The sequence below is a fragment of the Anomaloglossus baeobatrachus genome, chromosome 11 (genome assembly GCF_048569485.1).
Source record: "Anomaloglossus baeobatrachus isolate aAnoBae1 chromosome 11, aAnoBae1.hap1, whole genome shotgun sequence".
Lineage (NCBI taxonomy): Eukaryota > Metazoa > Chordata > Amphibia > Anura > Aromobatidae > Anomaloglossus > Anomaloglossus baeobatrachus.
The window spans coordinates 145,065,165-145,082,814 of record NC_134363.1 but is presented as its reverse complement, the minus strand read 5'-3'; the positions used below and the strand labels follow the sequence as shown (position 1 = coordinate 145,082,814).

Genomic DNA, 17,650 nt, shown 5'->3' with positions numbered 1-17,650 from the left:
CAGAAATTGGGATATAGTCAAGACATGAAGTCTATTAGTTTGTTGTATAACTTGTTAAAGGAGTTGTCCACTACTCGAACAACCCCCTTTTTTAAAACACTTAGGCCCCTTTCACACTCCGTTCTGACCTCCATTCACTGGTCCCGTTGGGGCTTCCAGTAAAAGGAGTTTCGGATGCATGCGCTGACAGGGCCATTGACTATAATGGTGTAGACAGAGTCACTGTGTGCGCTGTCTTGCATCATTTTCAGGAGTATACGCCTTTTGGAGCTGGACACCCAAACACAATCTACTACGTCTGGGTGTCCGCCTCCAGAAAGCGCATACTCCTAAAAATGATGCAAGACAGCGCACACAGTGACTCTGTCTACACCATTATAGTCAATGGCCCCGTCGGTGCATGCATCCAAAACCCGTTTTTGTGGGGGGGGGGGTGTTTTGGACGGAAGCCCCAACGAGACCAGTGAATGGAGGTCACAAATCAGTGTGAAGGTGGCTTTATATTCACCTCCGATGCTGTTCCAGCAGTGTTGACTGTCTCTCTCCAGGGATCATGAGCCAGGATGATTGCGATTCCTGCGCCCACTTCACTTTCACTGCCTTAGGGCAAATCGTTCGATCTAGAGGAAGGGAGCGCTGCTGCTTTCTCACTTCTTCCAGATGTACGCAATACATCCGAACGTGTGGAGAGTGATGCGGCAGGGATCATGTGACATCACAGCTAGATGATCCTTGGAGAGACAGTGCCGCACCGCTGGAACAGCACCGGAGGTGAGTATGTGTTAATTTGAAAAGAGGAAACATACGGATTAAGAAGGGGCTGGCTGAGTAGTAGAGAACCCCTTTAATTTCAGGGCAATTCTAGCTAATACTGCACAAACAGTACTGATCAAGATTAACCACTTCTATAGAAACTTGCCCTATAACTTAGCATTAATTAGTCCAAATTATACTTTCACCTCCATTCCCTTTGGTTAGTGTCCTGGTTGCAGCGCTCGGTTATATATACTCTATTCATATACTTCATTCATAGATATTACAGTAGGTGTCGGATCACCTCCCCTATTTTAGAGGAGAAAAAGCAAGTAACCCAACATTTTCTTTAGGAAACATTTCCTATCAGAACAGCATAGAAATGCTGAAGATGGTGTATAAGTATACATACACATATAAGTATACATACACAGCATGTGGATGGACAGGAATAAACAAAAACCTGGACGTCAAGCTGATCATTACTGGGACCCTCAAGAGCAGACACCCAACGTTCAATGCACTATACCATACCCCTCATAATAGAGGTACACCGTAGTAATACCCTACTTTATACAGGGCATTGAGTATCAGGACTAGGCTGGAGACTAATTGACTTAATCCCCTTTCATGAATTGTGTGTGACGTAAGGTCAGATCCTTGATGATCTTTTCTTCTATCTCCACCCCTGCGCTGTCCTCTTCATCAGATACGGCAAGCTTTGTCTCCTCTGTGTTGGTCACAACCACCACGTACGCCCTTCGTGAGTCCAGGATATTCGCCACCACCACCTGATGGCGGTAGGTCGCCAACGCTTTCCGCGCTTTCTCGATTAGGATTTCTGTATCAGTCTCTAGTTTAAAAGAAATAACAAAGGCTTTGGGGGCCCAGTCCTTCACTAAGGGGGACAGCATTTTGGGAACCATTTTCATGGTTATCTGGAAAAAAAAAAAAAAATAATAAGTATTGAAGTCTGAAACTAACATCTACAAAATTAGGGTCAACCAACCACCGCCTCGCATACTACAGATGCAGATGTACAAAAAGATGTATTAATCCAATATTTCAGCTACAATATTCGCCTTTCTGCATGCTTGAGAAAGGCTAACGATCTAGGATGTTGGGCTAATACCCCATTTTACCAAAAACTTGCCGTCTTCCAGTATGTTTGCTCTTGTATGGTTCACAAGCCAAGATTTGTAGTGCTGTTTGTACTGATAAATTTATTAAAAGGGGTATTGAAGACTAAACAAGTTCACACCTATCCACAAGATGGGTAATTGTTGGATTGGTGGTCCTTCACCCACCATTCTCAATTTGCCACAAAACCATGACAATGGGTGAGAATCTAGCAATTGGTCATGTACACACTGTAATGCTCACAGCTGGTTTAGTGGCATCGAGCTGGATTCGTGGACTCACTGGAGCACAGGGGGGACCCGGACTTACCCCTTAGTGGGAGTGGCTTAACTAAGCACCCACCGGGAGGTGGACGCCAGGTACCACTCCCAGGGCAGTGCCTGGGACTGGCAGGTGACAGACTCAGGAAGAGCCGGGTACAGGTGAGGTGACTAAGGCAGGCAAGACAGGAATGGTGGGCAGGGATAGAAAGGTATGGGAAGGAAGGTACTTACTTGAGACAGAAACAAAGATAAGGGCACAGGAGCTCGGGACCTAACAACTAGCTAGGTATCAGACTGCCTGAGCCAACTAGAAGCGTTGCACAGGCACCTCCCCTAATGGGAGGATGCCTTAAATACACTATGCCTTTCAGCCATAGGCTGAGGGGCATTTCCTGGAAGTGGTACACAGGCCTTTTAAGAGGAGAGCCGGTGTGCATGCGCACATGTTAGGTGCACTCCCAGGAACCCTGTGCAGTATGTACAGGACCCGGGAGGGGAAGGAGGTAGCAGCACACGTGGATGCCCCGGGTTACTGCGGGGGAGGACGTGACCCGACTGGGGTGGTAAGTGAGTTGGTGTCCCTGCAGACACGCTGGCACTACACACACTTTGCAGCTCCATCCCAGTCTATGGTACTGGAATGGAGCTACCTAACAGAAGTTCCCAGTTCTGTAGACCGGTGGAGGTCCCAGTGTTGTATGATGATATTTTTGTGCATTTTTAATTGAAGCACCTGTAATGGGCCACTGCATGACTGGATCTTGTGCTCCGGTATCTCCGATGCTGGGATGTAGAAGTCCGATACAGCTGCAGCCAGGTAAAACATTGCATTGGATCCTGGAGGAAAGGAAACGGATGGTGTGATACATACATGTAACATGGCAGCCAAAGATCAACCAACGATAGGTTATTATACAAGATACACCAGGACACTTATTCTTTACTGTAGTATCTGGCTCGTCCCACCATCAGGAACCCTAAAATCAATACGGCTCCTTATTTCTACCTGACACCTATAATTTGCATTTATAGAACACCTTTATACACTGTACAGAAAGTAAGCATGTGACTCTCCTCCGCCAGAGGAAATATTAGTCCTAGTCTCTGGTCTACATTACCACTATCAGACCATATAGAGGGGCTGTCTGGACTACAACACCCATGCTCTATTCCCTATTGGTAGGGCTGGTGTTGGCACTTATCAAAACCGGGGCCCACTCACCTATCATAAACCTTTGCAACATCCACCATACATATACAGTACGCACTTCATGTATGGGGTGGGCTCAGGAGTTGATCCCTCTTCATTCAGCATGGGTGTCAGCTGTGTTATACAGCCAGCGCCCGTGTCTAAAGGCTGTATTCCCAAATCAGGGATGCACAGCCTTTTTAAGGCCAATCAAACCAACCACATAGGCCTCAAAAATACCAAAGTATTACTTTCTTAGATATATACCGAATACGGAAAGTATGTACAATAAATTTCTAATAGGCGCTTGCTCCATTTATGGGGTTCCCATCTATCCGTACCCTTCTCATACCTTCGCAGTCCAGAAATAGAGACCATGCACTTGGCTCTCGCATAAATGCCAATGAATATCACAGCACTCACGCTTGATCACTTCTTTAGATCAACTCCTTTCGGTGGTATAGGCATCAGTACTCGCCCATTCTGCCAAAGTATGGCTGGTCCACAAATGACCGCACAGCAGGCCATTCATAAGTACCGGTTTCTAAGATGCTATGCACCACTGGTCTTCTCCATCTAAGGGGAGCATTTCTCCTTGTAGAGAATTCAAAGCCAGTGTAAGGAGACTTGTAAGCCGTGCAATGCAATTGTGGAAAATTAAATATTGAATTGCCTACAAGTCTCCTTCCGCTGGTTTGACACTCCCCACGAAGAGACACTACCCCATAGATCACCATCAGAGGCCAAAATAGACCACTTTCCACTGATTAGGGGAAAACATCCCAAAACATGTGTTTGCAAATGAAGGGTCTGGTTTGGCTTCTTATCCTATGTAATGTCACAAAGCTCTTTAAAAGGGTCAATATTAGAGTTACAGTTCTCATCCTATGCTTTTTGAACATGGAAAATATACGTGATCGGACACTATGCAGATGGTTGAAGGCCACATAGAAGGGCACCCCTGCCTTAGATGTCACTGACAAATGTGACTGCAGCTTTTAAAAGGCTGGAAATGAGGAGATTTGCCTTCTGAAGCCTTTTGGTCGCCTGGAAAGCGATTGCGGGGCTCCAATGGTACTGTGATGGTAGGCGTCCGCACTTCTGAAGATCAGGATTTGGCAGTGATTTTACAGTGCACTGAAGTAGACAATTATTGCAGTGTTCAGCACAAACCATCAAGTAATCACGGGTTAAAGTCTCCTTGAGGGACCAATCAAAAATTAAGAAAAGAAAAAAAAAAAAAACTATTTGAGAAATAAAAGTAGAAAAGTTCAGAACATAAATGTAACTTATAGCTCTTAGAAAAAAAATGAATAAAAATCCGAAAGTTTAAAGAAGAGCCCAAAAAGGACTGTCCTCTAAGGACCCACAAACTGGAGCAGGGGCTGCTACTAGAGGAACTCTGCCTAAATGGCAGCCTCCTGTTCAGGACCCTCTCCAATAGTTCACACAGTTATGGGGGGATGCTGCAGGTAACTGGCACAAAGTGATGGGGTGATCAATGGTGGGCGTCACATCAGGCCGAATGAGTCTGGCAATACGGACACCTCTTACTGGGGTCGTACGGCTGCGATCGGTACCATCATCCCAAATACTGAACCACTTTCAGGGGGGCGTATGGCTGCGATCAGTGCCGCCGCTTACTGGGAGGCATACGGCTGCACGCCCAGATACTGAAACCACTTACTGGGGAACGTACGGCTGCGATACCATCACCCAAATACTGACACCGCTTACCGGGGGAAAGGGGGGGGGGGAGCGTACGGCTGCAAACCCAAACACTGAAACCACTTACTGGGGAACGTACGGCTGCGATACCATCACCCAAATACTGACACCGCTTACCGGGGGAAAGAGGGGGGGGGGGGGGAAGCGTACGGCTGCAAACCCAAACACTGAAACCACTTACTGGGGGGGGGAGGGGGTGTATGGCTACGATCAGTGTCTACACCCAAATACTGACATTGCTTATGGGGGGCGTATGGCTGCAACCCCAAATACTGAAACCACTTACTGGGGGGGGGGGGGGGGCGTATGGCTGCGATCAGTGTCACTACCCAAATACTGACATTGCTTATGGGGGCGTACGGCTGCAACCCCCAAATACTGAATAGTAGGCGGTGTCAGCATTTGCACACCCAAATGCTGACACCGCCTACTGGGGTGGGGGGCATACGGCTGAAAACGTAAATACTGACACCGCCTACGAGGGGGGGGGGGTTATACAGCTGCAAACACAAATACTGAAGCCACTAACTGGGGGGGCATACGGCTGCGATCAGTGGCACCACCCAAATACTGACACCGCTTACTGGTGGGGCGTAAGACAATGCTTATTGGGGGTCGTATGGCCGCGATTGGTGCTGACACCCTAATAATGAGACCACTTACAGGGGATGGGGGGCATACGACTGTGATTAGTGTCAACACATACCAACACGGCTTACTGGGGGGGGGGGGCGCGTATGGCTGTGATCAGTGTCAAAACCCTCATGTTATATATACAGTGCCCATTTATGTGAATGAGAACACAGAACGGACATGGTGAAATGGGGGTCCCCAGTGGGCTGGTGTTAGAGCACCCCCATAATCCATACACAGGGCTGAGCGCTTTATTGCACACACCTAGAGGGCTGAGGGCCTGGGCTGCCGCCAGGAGCAGGTGCAGGTAGTCGGACAGGGTGCTGAAGTCTATGGGCAGCAGTCTGCCGGACTCCTTCATGCTGTTGTAGTCCTGTAGGATCTGCACGATCCCGGGCAGCAGGCTCTGCTCAGCCTCCACTCTGGGAGCGTTATCCCCGGGGGCGCTGGGGAGCTGCAGCCGCAAGACATCCAGCCAGTTGGTGGCAGCATAGCGCCGGCTGTACGGGTACATGGAGCGGTGTCTGTGCAGGAAGATCACAGCGTAGCCCGCCTGCAGGAAGTATTCTGCCGATGCTGCCCCCCTGCGGCCGCTGCTGAAATTATCCAGGAAGCGCACAGTACGGGATTCCAGCGGGACCTTGGTGCCTCCGGAGGTGATTAGGACCACCCTGCGCCCCTCGGCGTGGTGGCCCCGAGCAAAGGCTTCCATTGCCCGAGCGGCATCCTCCACCGGTACCTGCGGGGGAGCAAAGTCCTGCCGGATCTGCTCTGTGGGGTTGGGCTCCGCCATAGCGAGCGAGTCTTATAGGGAACTACGGGAAAAGCTGCCTGTGTCAAGTATGCAGCGGGTTTAGGATTACGTCACTTCCTGCCGCGACGGAAGTACAGAACCGCCATCTTTGAATAGGGCGTTTTGAGGGGGAGAAGGGTAAAGTATAAAAACTACATCGTACGTCGTGCTCCACATGTTTGTGAAAGACTGTGGGAAAAGGAGCGTTAATGGGGCAGGGACAGTGTGCTGTGTTCTGGGGGTCTGCATTAATGGGGGCTAAGACCTTATCATTGTAGTGGGTACAGTCTGGGGTCTGCATTAATGGAGGCTGAGACCTTATTCTTTTACTGGGTACAGTCTAGAGTCTGCATTAATGGGGTTGAGACCGTATCCTTTTAGTGGGTGCAGTCTGAGATCTGCATTAATGGTGCTCAGACCTTATCCTTTTACTGGGTACAGTCTGGAGTCTGCGTTAATGGGGTTGAGACCTTATTTTAGTGGGTACAGTCTGGAGTCTGCATTAATGGGGCTGAGACCTTATCCTTTTAGTGGCTGCAGTCTGGGGTCTGCATTAATGGGGGCTGAGACCTTATCCTTTTAGTGGGTACAGTCTGGAGTCTGCATTAATGGGGCTGAGACCTTATCCTTTTAGTGGCTGCAGTCTGGGGTCTGCATTAATGGGGGCTGAGACCTTATCCTTTTAGTGGGTACAGTCTGGGGTCTGCATTAATGGGGGCTGGTACCTTATCATTGTAGTGGGTGCAGTCTGGGGTCTGCATTAATGGGGGATGAGACCTTATCATTGTAGTGGGTACAGTCTGGGGTCTGCATTAATGGGGGCTGGTACCTTATCATTGTAGTGGGTGCAGTCTGGGGTCTGCATTAATGGGGGCTGAGACCTTATCATTGTAGTGGGTACAGTCTGGGGTCTGCATTAATGGGGGCTGGTACCTTATCATTGTAGTGGGTGCAGTCTGGGGTCTGCATTAATGGGGGCTGAGACCTTATCATTGTAGTGGGTGCAGTCTGGGGTCTGCATTAATGGGGGCTGAGACCTTATCATTGTAGTGGGTACAGTCTGGGGTCTGCGTTGATTGTGAAAATGGTCTATATTGAGGGGATCAGTAATAAGGCGAGGTCTGGATTTCTCGGGGGGTCTGTTCCGGGTCCGGTGCTGTCTCTCTGTTCTCAGTGCCGTGTCCCTTACTGGGACCATCATCTGGACAGGGAGTCACAGCCAAAGTGTTCGGCTGCAGCATTCTCTTTTGCTTGAACAATATGTGAACGCTGCAGCTGAAAAGTTTGGTTGTGACTTCCTGGCCGGATTTGGTCCCAGCTGGGCACACTGACTAAATCGGAGCGGCGCCGGTCCAGAAGGAGAGTATCACATTTTTTTATTTGCCCTTTTTTTTTTTTTTTTTTTTTTCCATTTCTTTGAGCCCATTAGTAAAAAGTGTCCAGTAGTGAACAACCCCTTTAAGAGATGGCGGCTATGTATTATTGTGTAAATTATGTATGAGGGTAATTGGGGCTGGGTGTGTTAATTTAGGGGATCTAGTCTGACGTCACCAAGAAGGGGATCTGGTGTATTTTGAGGTCTTTAGGGGAAGATGTGCAATAGTTATTTATTACTAATGCCGTATGAGGAATCACACCTAGGGTCTGCATTATTAGGCCATGATCACACAATGCTTGTTTTTCTACAGGCAAATCCTGCTCTCTTGGCAGTAAAGAAGCTTCTTACAAGAAGTATTTCTTTTGCTGCGCATTATGTGTCCTTTTAATACATGTTTATTAAAGTTAGCTTTATTTACAAATAATCTGTAGCAAAAATTTCTGCATTTTTTTTTAAAAACTTTGTCTTTGATTTCTAGAGTGAATAAATGCTGTAAAAATGTTGCAAATAATGATATGCTGCAATTTCCAAAAACACAGCAAGTTTTTTTCAATTCAGCCAGGAAAAAAAAAACACAATCGTGTGCATAAGATTTCTGAAATATTTTTGCTGGTAAAAAGCAGCTTATAACTTTCATTAAAAAATGCAGTAAAAACACAATGTGTGATCATAGCCTTACGTGATTTTGATTAACCAACCTGGTGCAAAGTCATTGTTGCAAGATTCAAATGTGATATTGTGCTGAGCCGGCTAATCCAAAGCAGCGCCGAGGACTCCATTCTCAGGGCTTCCGTTTAGCAGCCAAAGATTTCAGATATGATAGATGGACCAGGTCTTAATTTGCATCATTCAAGTAAATGGATACATTGCAGATAATACAGTAGCAAATAAGTAGATGAGAGAGGAACAAATCTCTACTGGTAGCCACATTTTTCAATATGAATGAACAATCAATGTGGATTTGTCATTTCTTTGTGTAGTATTAATTGTGAATTTCACTAGTGATGAGCGGGCACTACCATGCTCGGGTGCTCAGTACTTGTAACTAGTGATGAGCGGGCACTACCATGCTCGGTACTCGTAACTAGTGATGAGCGGGCACTACCATGCTCGGGTGCTCAGTACTTGTAACTAGTGATGAGCGGGCACTGCCATGCTCAGGTGCTCAGTACTTGTAACTAGTGATGAGCGGGCACTACCATGCTCGGGTGTTCAGTACTAGTAACTAGTGATGATCGGGCACTACCATGCTCGGGTGTTCAGTACTAGTAACTAGTGATGAGCGGGCACTACCATGCTCGGGTGTTCAGTACTAGTAACTAGTGATGATCGGGCACTACCATGCTCGGGTGCTCAGTACTCGTAACTAGTGATGAGCGAGCACTACCATGCTCAGGTGCTCGGTACTCGTAACTAGTGATGAGTGGACACTATCATGCTCAGGTGCTCTGTACTCGTAACTAGTGATGAGCGGGCACTACCATGCTCGGGTGCTCAGTACTCGTAACTAGTGATGAGGAGCACTACCATGCTCGGGTGCTCAGTACTCGTAACTAGTGATGAGGAGCACTACCATGCTCGGGTGCTCAGTACTCGTAACTAGTGATGAGCGGGCACTACCATGCTCGGGTGCTCAGTACTCGTAACTAGTGATGAGCGGGCACTACCATGCTCGGGTGCTCAGTACTGGTAACTAGTGATGAGTGGGCACTACCATGCTCAGGTGCTCGGTACTCGTAACTAGTGATGAGCGGGCACTACCATGCTCAGGTGCTCAGTACTCGTAACTAGTGATGAGCGGACACTATCATGCTCGGGTGCTCAGTACTCGTAACTAGTGATGAGCAGGCACTACCATGCTCGGGTGCTCAGTACTGGTAACTAGTGATGAGCGGGCACTACCATGCTCGGGTGCTCAGTACTAGTGATGACTGGGCACTACGATGCTCGGGTGCTCAGTACTCGTAACTAGTGATGAGCGGGCACTACCATGCTTGGGTGCTCAGTACTCGTAACTAGTGATGAGTGGGCACTACCATGCTCGGGTGCTCAGTACTCGTAACTAGTGATGAGGAGCACTACCATGCTCGGGTGCTCAGTACTCGTAACTAGTGATGAGGAGCACTACCATGCTCGGGTGCTCAGTACTCGTAACTAGTGATGAGCGGGCACTACCATGCTCGGGTGCTCAGTACTTGTAACTAGTGATGAGCGGGCACTACCATGCTCGGGTGCTCAGTACTGATAACTAGTGATGAGCGGGCACTACCATGCTCGGGTGCTCGGTACTCGTAACTAGTGATGAGCAGGCACTACCATGCTCGGGTGCTCAGTACTGATAACTAGTGATGAGTGGGCACTACCATGCTCGGGTGCTCAGTACTCGTAACTAGTGATGAGGAGCACTACCATGCTCGGGTGCTCAGTACTCGTAACTAGTGATGAGGAGCACTACCATGCTCGGGTGCTCAGTACTCGTAACTAGTGATGAGCGGGCACTACCATGCTCGGGTGCTCAGTACTTGTAACTAGTGATGAGCGGGCACTACCATGCTCGGGTGCTCAGTACTCGTAACTAGTGATGAGCGGGCACTACCATGCTCAGGTGCTCAGTTCCTGTAACTAGTGATGAGCGGGCACTACCATGCTCGGGTGCTCAGTACTTGTAACTAGTGATGAGCGGGCACTACCATGCTCGGGTGCTCAGTACTCGTAACTAGTGATGAGCGGGCACTACCATGCTCGGGTGCTCAGTACTTGTAACTAGTGATGAGGAGCACTACCATGCTCGGGTGCTCAGTACTCGTAACTAGTGATGAGGAGCACTACCATGCTCGGGTGCTCAGTACTCGTAACTAGTGATGAGCGGGCACTACCATGCTCGGGTACTCGTAACTAGTGATGAGCGGGCACTACCATGCTCGGGTGCTCGGTACTTGTAACTAGTGATGAGCGGGCACTACCATGCTCAGGTGCTCAATACTCGTAACTAGTGATGATCGGGCACTACCATGCTCGGGTGTTCAGTACTAGTAACTAGTGATGATCGGGCACTACCATGCTCGGGTGTTCAGTACTAGTAACTAGTGATGAGCGGGCACTACCATGCTCGGGTGTTCAGTACTAGTAACTAGTGATGATCGGGCACTACCATGCTCGGGTGTTCAGTACTAGTAACTAGTAATGATCGGGCACTACCATGCTCGGGTGCTCAGTACTCGTAACTAGTGATGAGCGAGCACTACCATGCTCAGGTGCTCGGTACTCGTAACTAGTGATGAGTGGACACTATCATGCTCGGGTGCTCAGTACTTGTAACTAGTGATGAGCGGGCACTGCCATCCTCAGGTGCTCAGTACTTGTAACTAGTGATGAGTGGTCACTACCATGCTCGGGTGCTCAGTACTTGTAACTAGTGATGAGCGGGCACTACCATGCTCAGGTGCTCAGCACTTGTAACTAGTGATGAGCGGGCACTACCATGCTCGGGTGCTCAGTACTCGTAACTAGTGATGAGCGGGCACTACCATGCTCAAGTGCTCAGTACTGGTAACTAGTGATGAGTGAGCACTACCATGCTCGGGTGCTCAGTACTCGTAACTAGTGATGAGCGGGCACTACCATGCTCGGGTGCTCGGTACTTGTAACTAGTGATGAGCGGGCACTACCATGCTCAGGTGCTCAATACTCGTAACTAGTGATGATCGGGCACTACCATGCTCGGGTGTTCAGTACTAGTAACTAGTGATGATCGGGCACTACCATGCTCGGGTGTTCAGTACTAGTAACTAGTGATGAGCGGGCACTACCATGCTCGGGTGTTCAGTACTAGTAACTAGTGATGATCGGGCACTACCATGCTCGGGTGTTCAGTACTAGTAACTAGTGATGAGCGGGCACTACCATGCTCGGGTGTTCAGTACTAGTAACTAGTGATGATCGGGCACTACCATGCTCGGGTGCTCAGTACTCGTAACTAGTGATGAGCGAGCACTACCATGCTCAGGTGCTCGGTACTCGTAACTAGTGATGAGTGGACGCTATCATGCTCGGGTGCTCTGTACTCGTAACTACTGATGAGCGGGCACTACCATGCTCGGGTGCTCAGTACTCGTAACTAGTGATGAGGAGCACTACCATGCTCGGGTGCTCAGTACTCGTAACTAGTGATGAGGAGCACTACCATGCTCGGGTGCTCAGTACTCGTAACTAGTGATGAGCGGGCACTACCATGCTCGGGTGCTCAGTACTCGTAACTAGTGATGAGCGGGCACTACCATGCTCGGGTGCTCAGTACTGGTAACTAGTGATGAGTGGGCACTACCATGCTCAGGTGCTCGGTACTCGTAACTAGTGATGAGCGGGCACTACCATGCTCAGGTGCTCAGTACTTGTAACTAGTGATGAGCGGACACTATCATGCTCGGGTGCTCAGTACTCGTAACTAGTGATGAGCGGGCACTACCATGCTCGGGTGCTCAGTACTGGTAACTAGTGATGAGCGGGCACTACCATGCTCGGGTGCTCAGTACTCGTAACTAGTGATGAGCGGGCACTACCATGCTTGGGTGCTCAGTACTCGTAACTAGTGATGAGTGGGCACTACCATGCTCGGGTGCTCAGTACTCGTAACTAGTGATGAGCGGGCACTACCATGCTCGGGTGCTCAGTACTGATAACTAGTGATGAGCGGGCACTACCATGCTCGGGTGCTCGGTACTCGTAACTAGTGATGAGCAGGCACTACCATGCTCGGGTGCTCAGTACTCGTAACTAGTGATGAGGAGCACTACCATGCTCGGGTGCTCAGTACTCGTAACTAGTGATGAGGAGCACTACCATGCTCGGGTGCTCAGTACTCGTAACTAGTGATGAGCGGGCACTACCATGCTCGGGTGCTCAGTACTCGTAACTAGTGATGAGCGGGCACTACCATGCTCGGGTGCTCAGTACTTGTAACTAGTGATGAGGAGCACTACCATGCTCGGGTGCTCAGTACTCGTAACTAGTGATGAGGAGCACTACCATGCTCGGGTGCTCAGTACTCGTAACTAGTGATGAGCGGGCACTACCATGCTCGGGTACTCGTAACTAGTGATGAGCGGGCACTACCATGCTCGGGTGCTCGGTACTTGTAACTAGTGATGAGCGGGCACTACCATGCTCAGGTGCTCAATACTCGTAACTAGTGATGATCGGGCACTACCATGCTCGGGTGTTCAGTACTAGTAACTAGTGATGATCGGGCACTACCATGCTCGGGTGTTCAGTACTAGTAACTAGTGATGAGCGGGCACTACCATGCTCGGGTGTTCAGTACTAGTAACTAGTGATGATCGGGCACTACCATGCTCGGGTGTTCAGTACTAGTAACTAGTAATGATCGGGCACTACCATGCTCGGGTGCTCAGTACTCGTAACTAGTGATGAGCGAGCACTACCATGCTCAGGTGCTCGGTACTCGTAACTAGTGATGAGTGGACACTATCATGCTCGGGTGCTCTGTACTCGTAACTACTGATGAGCGGGCACTACCATGCTCGGGTGCTCAGTACTCGTAACTAGTGATGAGGAGCACTACCATGCTCGGGTGCTCAGTACTCGTAACTAGTGATGAGGAGCACTACCATGCTCGGGTGCTCAGTACTCGTAACTAGTGATGAGCGGGCACTACCATGCTCGGGTGCTCAGTACTCGTAACTAGTGATGAGGAGCACTACCATGCTCGGGTGCTCAGTACTCGTAACTAGTGATGAGCGGGCACTACCATGCTCGGGTGCTCTGTACTAGTAACTAGTGATGAGCGAGCACTACCATGCTCAGGTGCTCGGTACTCGTAACTAGTGATGAGCGGGCACTACCATGCTCGGGTGCTCAGTACTTGTAACTAGTGATGAGCAGGCACTACCATGCTCAGGTGCTCAGTACTCGTAACTAGTGATGAGCGGACACTATCATGCTCGGGTGCTCAGTACTCGTAACTAGTGATGAGCAGGCACTACCATGCTCGGGTGCTCAGTACTGGTAACTAGTGATGAGCGGGCACTACCATGCTCGGGTGCTCAGTACTAGTGATGACTGGGCACTACCATGCTCGGGTGCTCAGTACTCGTAGCTAGTGATGAGCGGGCACTACCATGCTTGGGTGCTCAGTACTCGTAACTAGTGATGAGCGGGCACTACCATGCTCGGGTGCTCAGTACTGATAACTAGTGATGAGCGGGCACTACCATGCTCGGGTGCTCGGTACTCGTAACTAGTGATGAGCAGGCACTACCATGCTCGGGTGCTCAGTACTCATAACTAGTGATGAGGAGCACTACCATGCTCGGGTGCTCAGTACTCGTAACTAGTGATGAGGAGCACTACCATGCTCGGGTGCTCAGTACTCGTAACTAGTGATGAGCGGGCACTACCATGCTCGGGTGCTCAGTACTTGTAACTAGTGATGAGCGGGCACTACCATGCTCGGGTGCTCAGTACTCGTAACTAGTGATGAGCGGGCACTACCATGCTCAGGTGCTCAGTTCCTGTAACTAGTGATGAGCGGGCACTACCATGCTCGGGTGCTCAGTACTTGTAACTAGTGATGAGCGGGCACTACCATGCTCGGGTGCTCAGTACTCGTAACTAGTGATGAGCGGGCACTACCATGCTCGGGTGCTCAGTACTCGTAACTAGTGATGAGGAGCACTACCATGCTCGGGTGCTCAGTACTCGTAACTAGTGATGAGGAGCACTACCATGCTCGGGTGCTCAGTACTCGTAACTAGTGATGAGCAGGCACTACCATGCTCGGGTGCTCAGTACTCGTAACTAGTGATGAGCGGGCACTACCATGCTCAGGTGCTCAGTACTCGTAACTAGTGATGAGCGGGCACTACCATGCTCAGGTGCTCAGTACTCGTAACTAGTGATGAGCGGGCACTACCATGCTCGGGTGCTCAGTACTCGTAACTAGTGATGAGCGGGCACTACCATGCTTGGGTGCTCAGTACTCGTAACTAGTGATGAGCGAGCACTACCATGCTCGGGTGCTCAGTACTCGTAACTAGTGATGAGCGGGCACTACCATGCTCGGGTGGTCAATACTCGTAACTAGTGATGAGCGGGCACTACCATGCTCGGGTGCTCAGTACTCGTAACTAGTGATGAGCGGGCACTACCATGCTCGGGTGCTCAGTACTCGTAACTAGTGATGAGCGGGCACTACCATGCTCGGGTGCTCAGTACTCGTAACTAGTGATGAGTGGGCACTACCATGCTCGGGTGCTCAGTACTGATAACTAGTGATGAGCGGGCACTACCATGCTCGGGTGCTCAGTACTGATAACTAGTGATGAGCGGGCACTACCATGCTCGGGTGCTCAGTACTAGTGATGACTGGGCACTACCATGCTCGGGTGCTCAGTACTCGTAACTAGTGATGAGCGGGCACTACCATGCTTGGGTGCTCAGTACTCGTAACTAGTGATGAGCGGGCACTACCATGCTCGGGTGCTCAGTACTCGTAACTAGTGATGAGCGGGCACTACCATGCTCGGGTGCTCAGTACTGGTAACTAGTGATGAGCGGGCACTACCATGCTCGGGTGCTCAGTACTGATAACTAGTGATGAGCGGGCACTAACATGCTCGGGTGCTCAGTACTCGTAACTAGTGAGGAGCGGGCACTACCATGCTCGGGTGCTCAGTACTCGTAACTAGTGATGAGCGGGCACTACCATGCTCGGGTAATTGGAACTCGGAATGGCACTCAGACGGGCTCGACTCGGACCGAGTAGAATGGAAGTCAATGGGAAGATCTTTCGTAAAAAAATGGAGCTCACACTTGATTTCCATTATACTTGGTACTCGAGTCGCACCTATCCGTGTATCCGACTGCTCGCTCCGAGCATGGTAGTGCTCGCTCATCACTAGATTTCACCTTTCGCTATGGAAAAAAGTGGTATTTGCGGCGCTTGATAATGCTGGGTTCAGATTTATAAAAAAAAAATGTCTATTTTCTTCTTTCTGACCTTCTGTTTGTAAGGTTTTTACATTCGTTTGTCATCAGTTTGTCCAAAATTAATTGGAAGCCTAAGGCTGCGTGCCCACGATCAGTGTTTGCTGCGTTTTGGACTCCACATGCTTCAGCTGCGTCCAAAACGCTGCATTGTACAGTACAAGCACAATGGATGGATTTCTAGAAATCATGTGCCCACTGTGCTTGTTTTTCCGCAGCCAACCCTGACATGCGGTGCGACTTTCCAGACCGCAACATGTCAGTTGTTTGCTGCGGATTCGCATGCATCCTCCGTAGGGAGAACACAAGCAAGAGACCGCAGCGCACCGAACCCTGATCGTGGGTACGAGCAGCTGCGGTCTCATGCGGAGGAGACATGTGGTCCCACCGGTCAGGACCCGCTGCCTCCAGGACGCAGTGAGTTCTGTTCGGTACATGTGGTCGCCATTCATATTTTGCAACAATAAATATACCTTAAATGTTTTCTGTTCTGACATCACACTTATAAACTTATAAAGTACAGGAATTTTCATCCAAGTCTTTCTCACCAGGATGCTGTTGTTTATTTTGCAGGCCGATATACCATGGAACAAATGGAACAAATATTTATTCAGAATTTTGAAGTTGCGTATGAAGAAATCTGTTCCACTACAATTGAAAGTGCGCCGGATGTGGTACAGTATAGCTTTTTTTTTTTTTTTATCTCCAGTCTTACTTTGTTTGGGTAAAAGTAGTTGTACCCTTTCCCGTGCTGCAGAGGACATTTATGTCTGTGTCCTAAACATGACGTGGACACAGGAATTTTCTTTATAATGTATAGGCGGCATTGGAAGTAGCCACAAAGAACAGAAATGGTGATCACCTTTAAATACCGTATTTTTCGCTTTATAAGACGCACTTTTCCTCCCCAAATTTTGGGAGGAAAATGGGGGGTGCGTCTTATAAAGCGGTAGCGGGGGGGGGGGGGGGTCCTGTCTGAGGCGATCGGGCGGGTGCCTGTGGCTGCATGCAAGCGCCCGGGTACCTGTACTTGCATGCAGCGGCAGCCGGGTACCCGTGGCTGTGTACGGGCGGCAGCGGGTGCTGTGTGGGGTCGGCAGCCAGGTACCTGTGCTTGCATGCGGTGGCAGACGGGTACCCATGGCTGTGTGCGGGCGGCAGCCGGGTGCTGTGTGCGAGCGGCAGTCGGGTGCCCGTGCAGGTACTCGGCTGCCGCCCTCACACAGTCACCCATCTGCCGCCCGCACACAGCCATGGGTACCCGGCTGCCACCGCACGCAAGCACAGGTACCCGGCGGCTTGTACGCGGGGTGGGCGGGCAGCCTGCTGGCTGCCACTCTGTGCATGCGGGGCGGGCGGCTGTGCAGCTTACCAGTTGTCCGCGGTCCCACTTTCAAATGATGGCGCCGGTGGAGCTCTTGGATGAGAGCTCCATCTGCGCACGCGCTGCTCCGGGAGTCAGCGCGTGCGCAGATGGAGCCCTTGGATGAGAGCTCCATCTGCGCATGCGTCGCTCCGGGCGCCATTACTTGAATCGGGACCGCGGACACACTCCACCACTGAGCCGTCGCCGCCGCTCCCACTACTGAGCCGCCGCTGCCACCACTGAACCGGGACCGCGGACACACGCCACCACTGAGCAGTCCCTGCCGCTGCCACCACTGAGCAGTTGCCGCCGCTCCCACCACTGAGCCGCCGCCGCCGCTGCCACCACTGAACCGGGACCGCGGACACACGCCACCACTGAGCAGTCCCTGCCGCTGCCACCA

General features: G+C 50.3%; 2 protein-coding genes across 8 annotated transcripts in view; one reads left to right on the top strand and one right to left on the bottom strand.

Annotated features, from left to right (window-relative positions):
- Positions 1 to 350: 350 nt before the first annotated feature.
- PPCS (phosphopantothenoylcysteine synthetase) lies at positions 351 to 6,558 on the bottom strand. 2 transcript variants are annotated; one of them, XM_075328805.1, is made up of 3 exons: positions 5,971 to 6,558; positions 2,890 to 2,993; positions 351 to 1,691 (listed from the first exon to the last, which is right to left on the bottom strand). In XM_075328805.1, the coding sequence occupies exons 1-3, from the start codon at positions 6,497 to 6,499 to the stop codon at positions 1,371 to 1,373; spliced, it is 954 nt and encodes a 317-aa protein (XP_075184920.1). In that variant the 5' UTR covers positions 6,500 to 6,558; the 3' UTR covers positions 351 to 1,370. The 2 variants fall into 2 exon arrangements, with proteins under 2 accessions (XP_075184920.1, XP_075184921.1); XM_075328806.1 differs by having other exon boundaries at positions 6,446 to 6,514.
- LOC142256862 (uncharacterized) overlaps positions 6,240 to 17,650 on the top strand; it is a 130,637-nt gene continuing 119,226 nt past the window's right edge. Inside the window, exons 1-2 of one of the 6 annotated variants that reach the window (XM_075328804.1) lie at positions 6,240 to 6,637; positions 16,455 to 16,555. In XM_075328804.1, the coding sequence (XP_075184919.1) occupies positions 16,466 to 16,555 (90 nt within the window). In that variant the 5' untranslated portion in view covers positions 6,240 to 6,637; positions 16,455 to 16,465. Of the gene's footprint in view, positions 6,659 to 16,454; positions 16,556 to 17,650 lie in introns of all 6 variants that reach the window. The other 5 variants (XM_075328802.1, XM_075328803.1, XM_075328801.1 and 2 more) reach the window with 5 other exon arrangements.

What these genes read in the sequence shown, in the direction of transcription:
- PPCS (XM_075328805.1), bottom strand. Translation starts at nt 6,499, where the DNA reads ATGGCGGAGCCCAACCCCACAGAGCAGATCCGGCAGGACTTTGCTCCC. An exon ending in CCAGGCCCTCAGCCCTCTAG is followed by an intron (nt 2,994 to 5,970) that starts GTGTGTGCAATA and finishes CCTTTCCTCCAG; the next exon opens with GATCCAATGCAATGTTTTAC. An exon ending in CATGCAGTGGCCCATTACAG is followed by an intron (nt 1,692 to 2,889) that starts GTGCTTCAATTA and finishes TTTTTTTTCCAG; the next exon opens with ATAACCATGAAAATGGTTCC.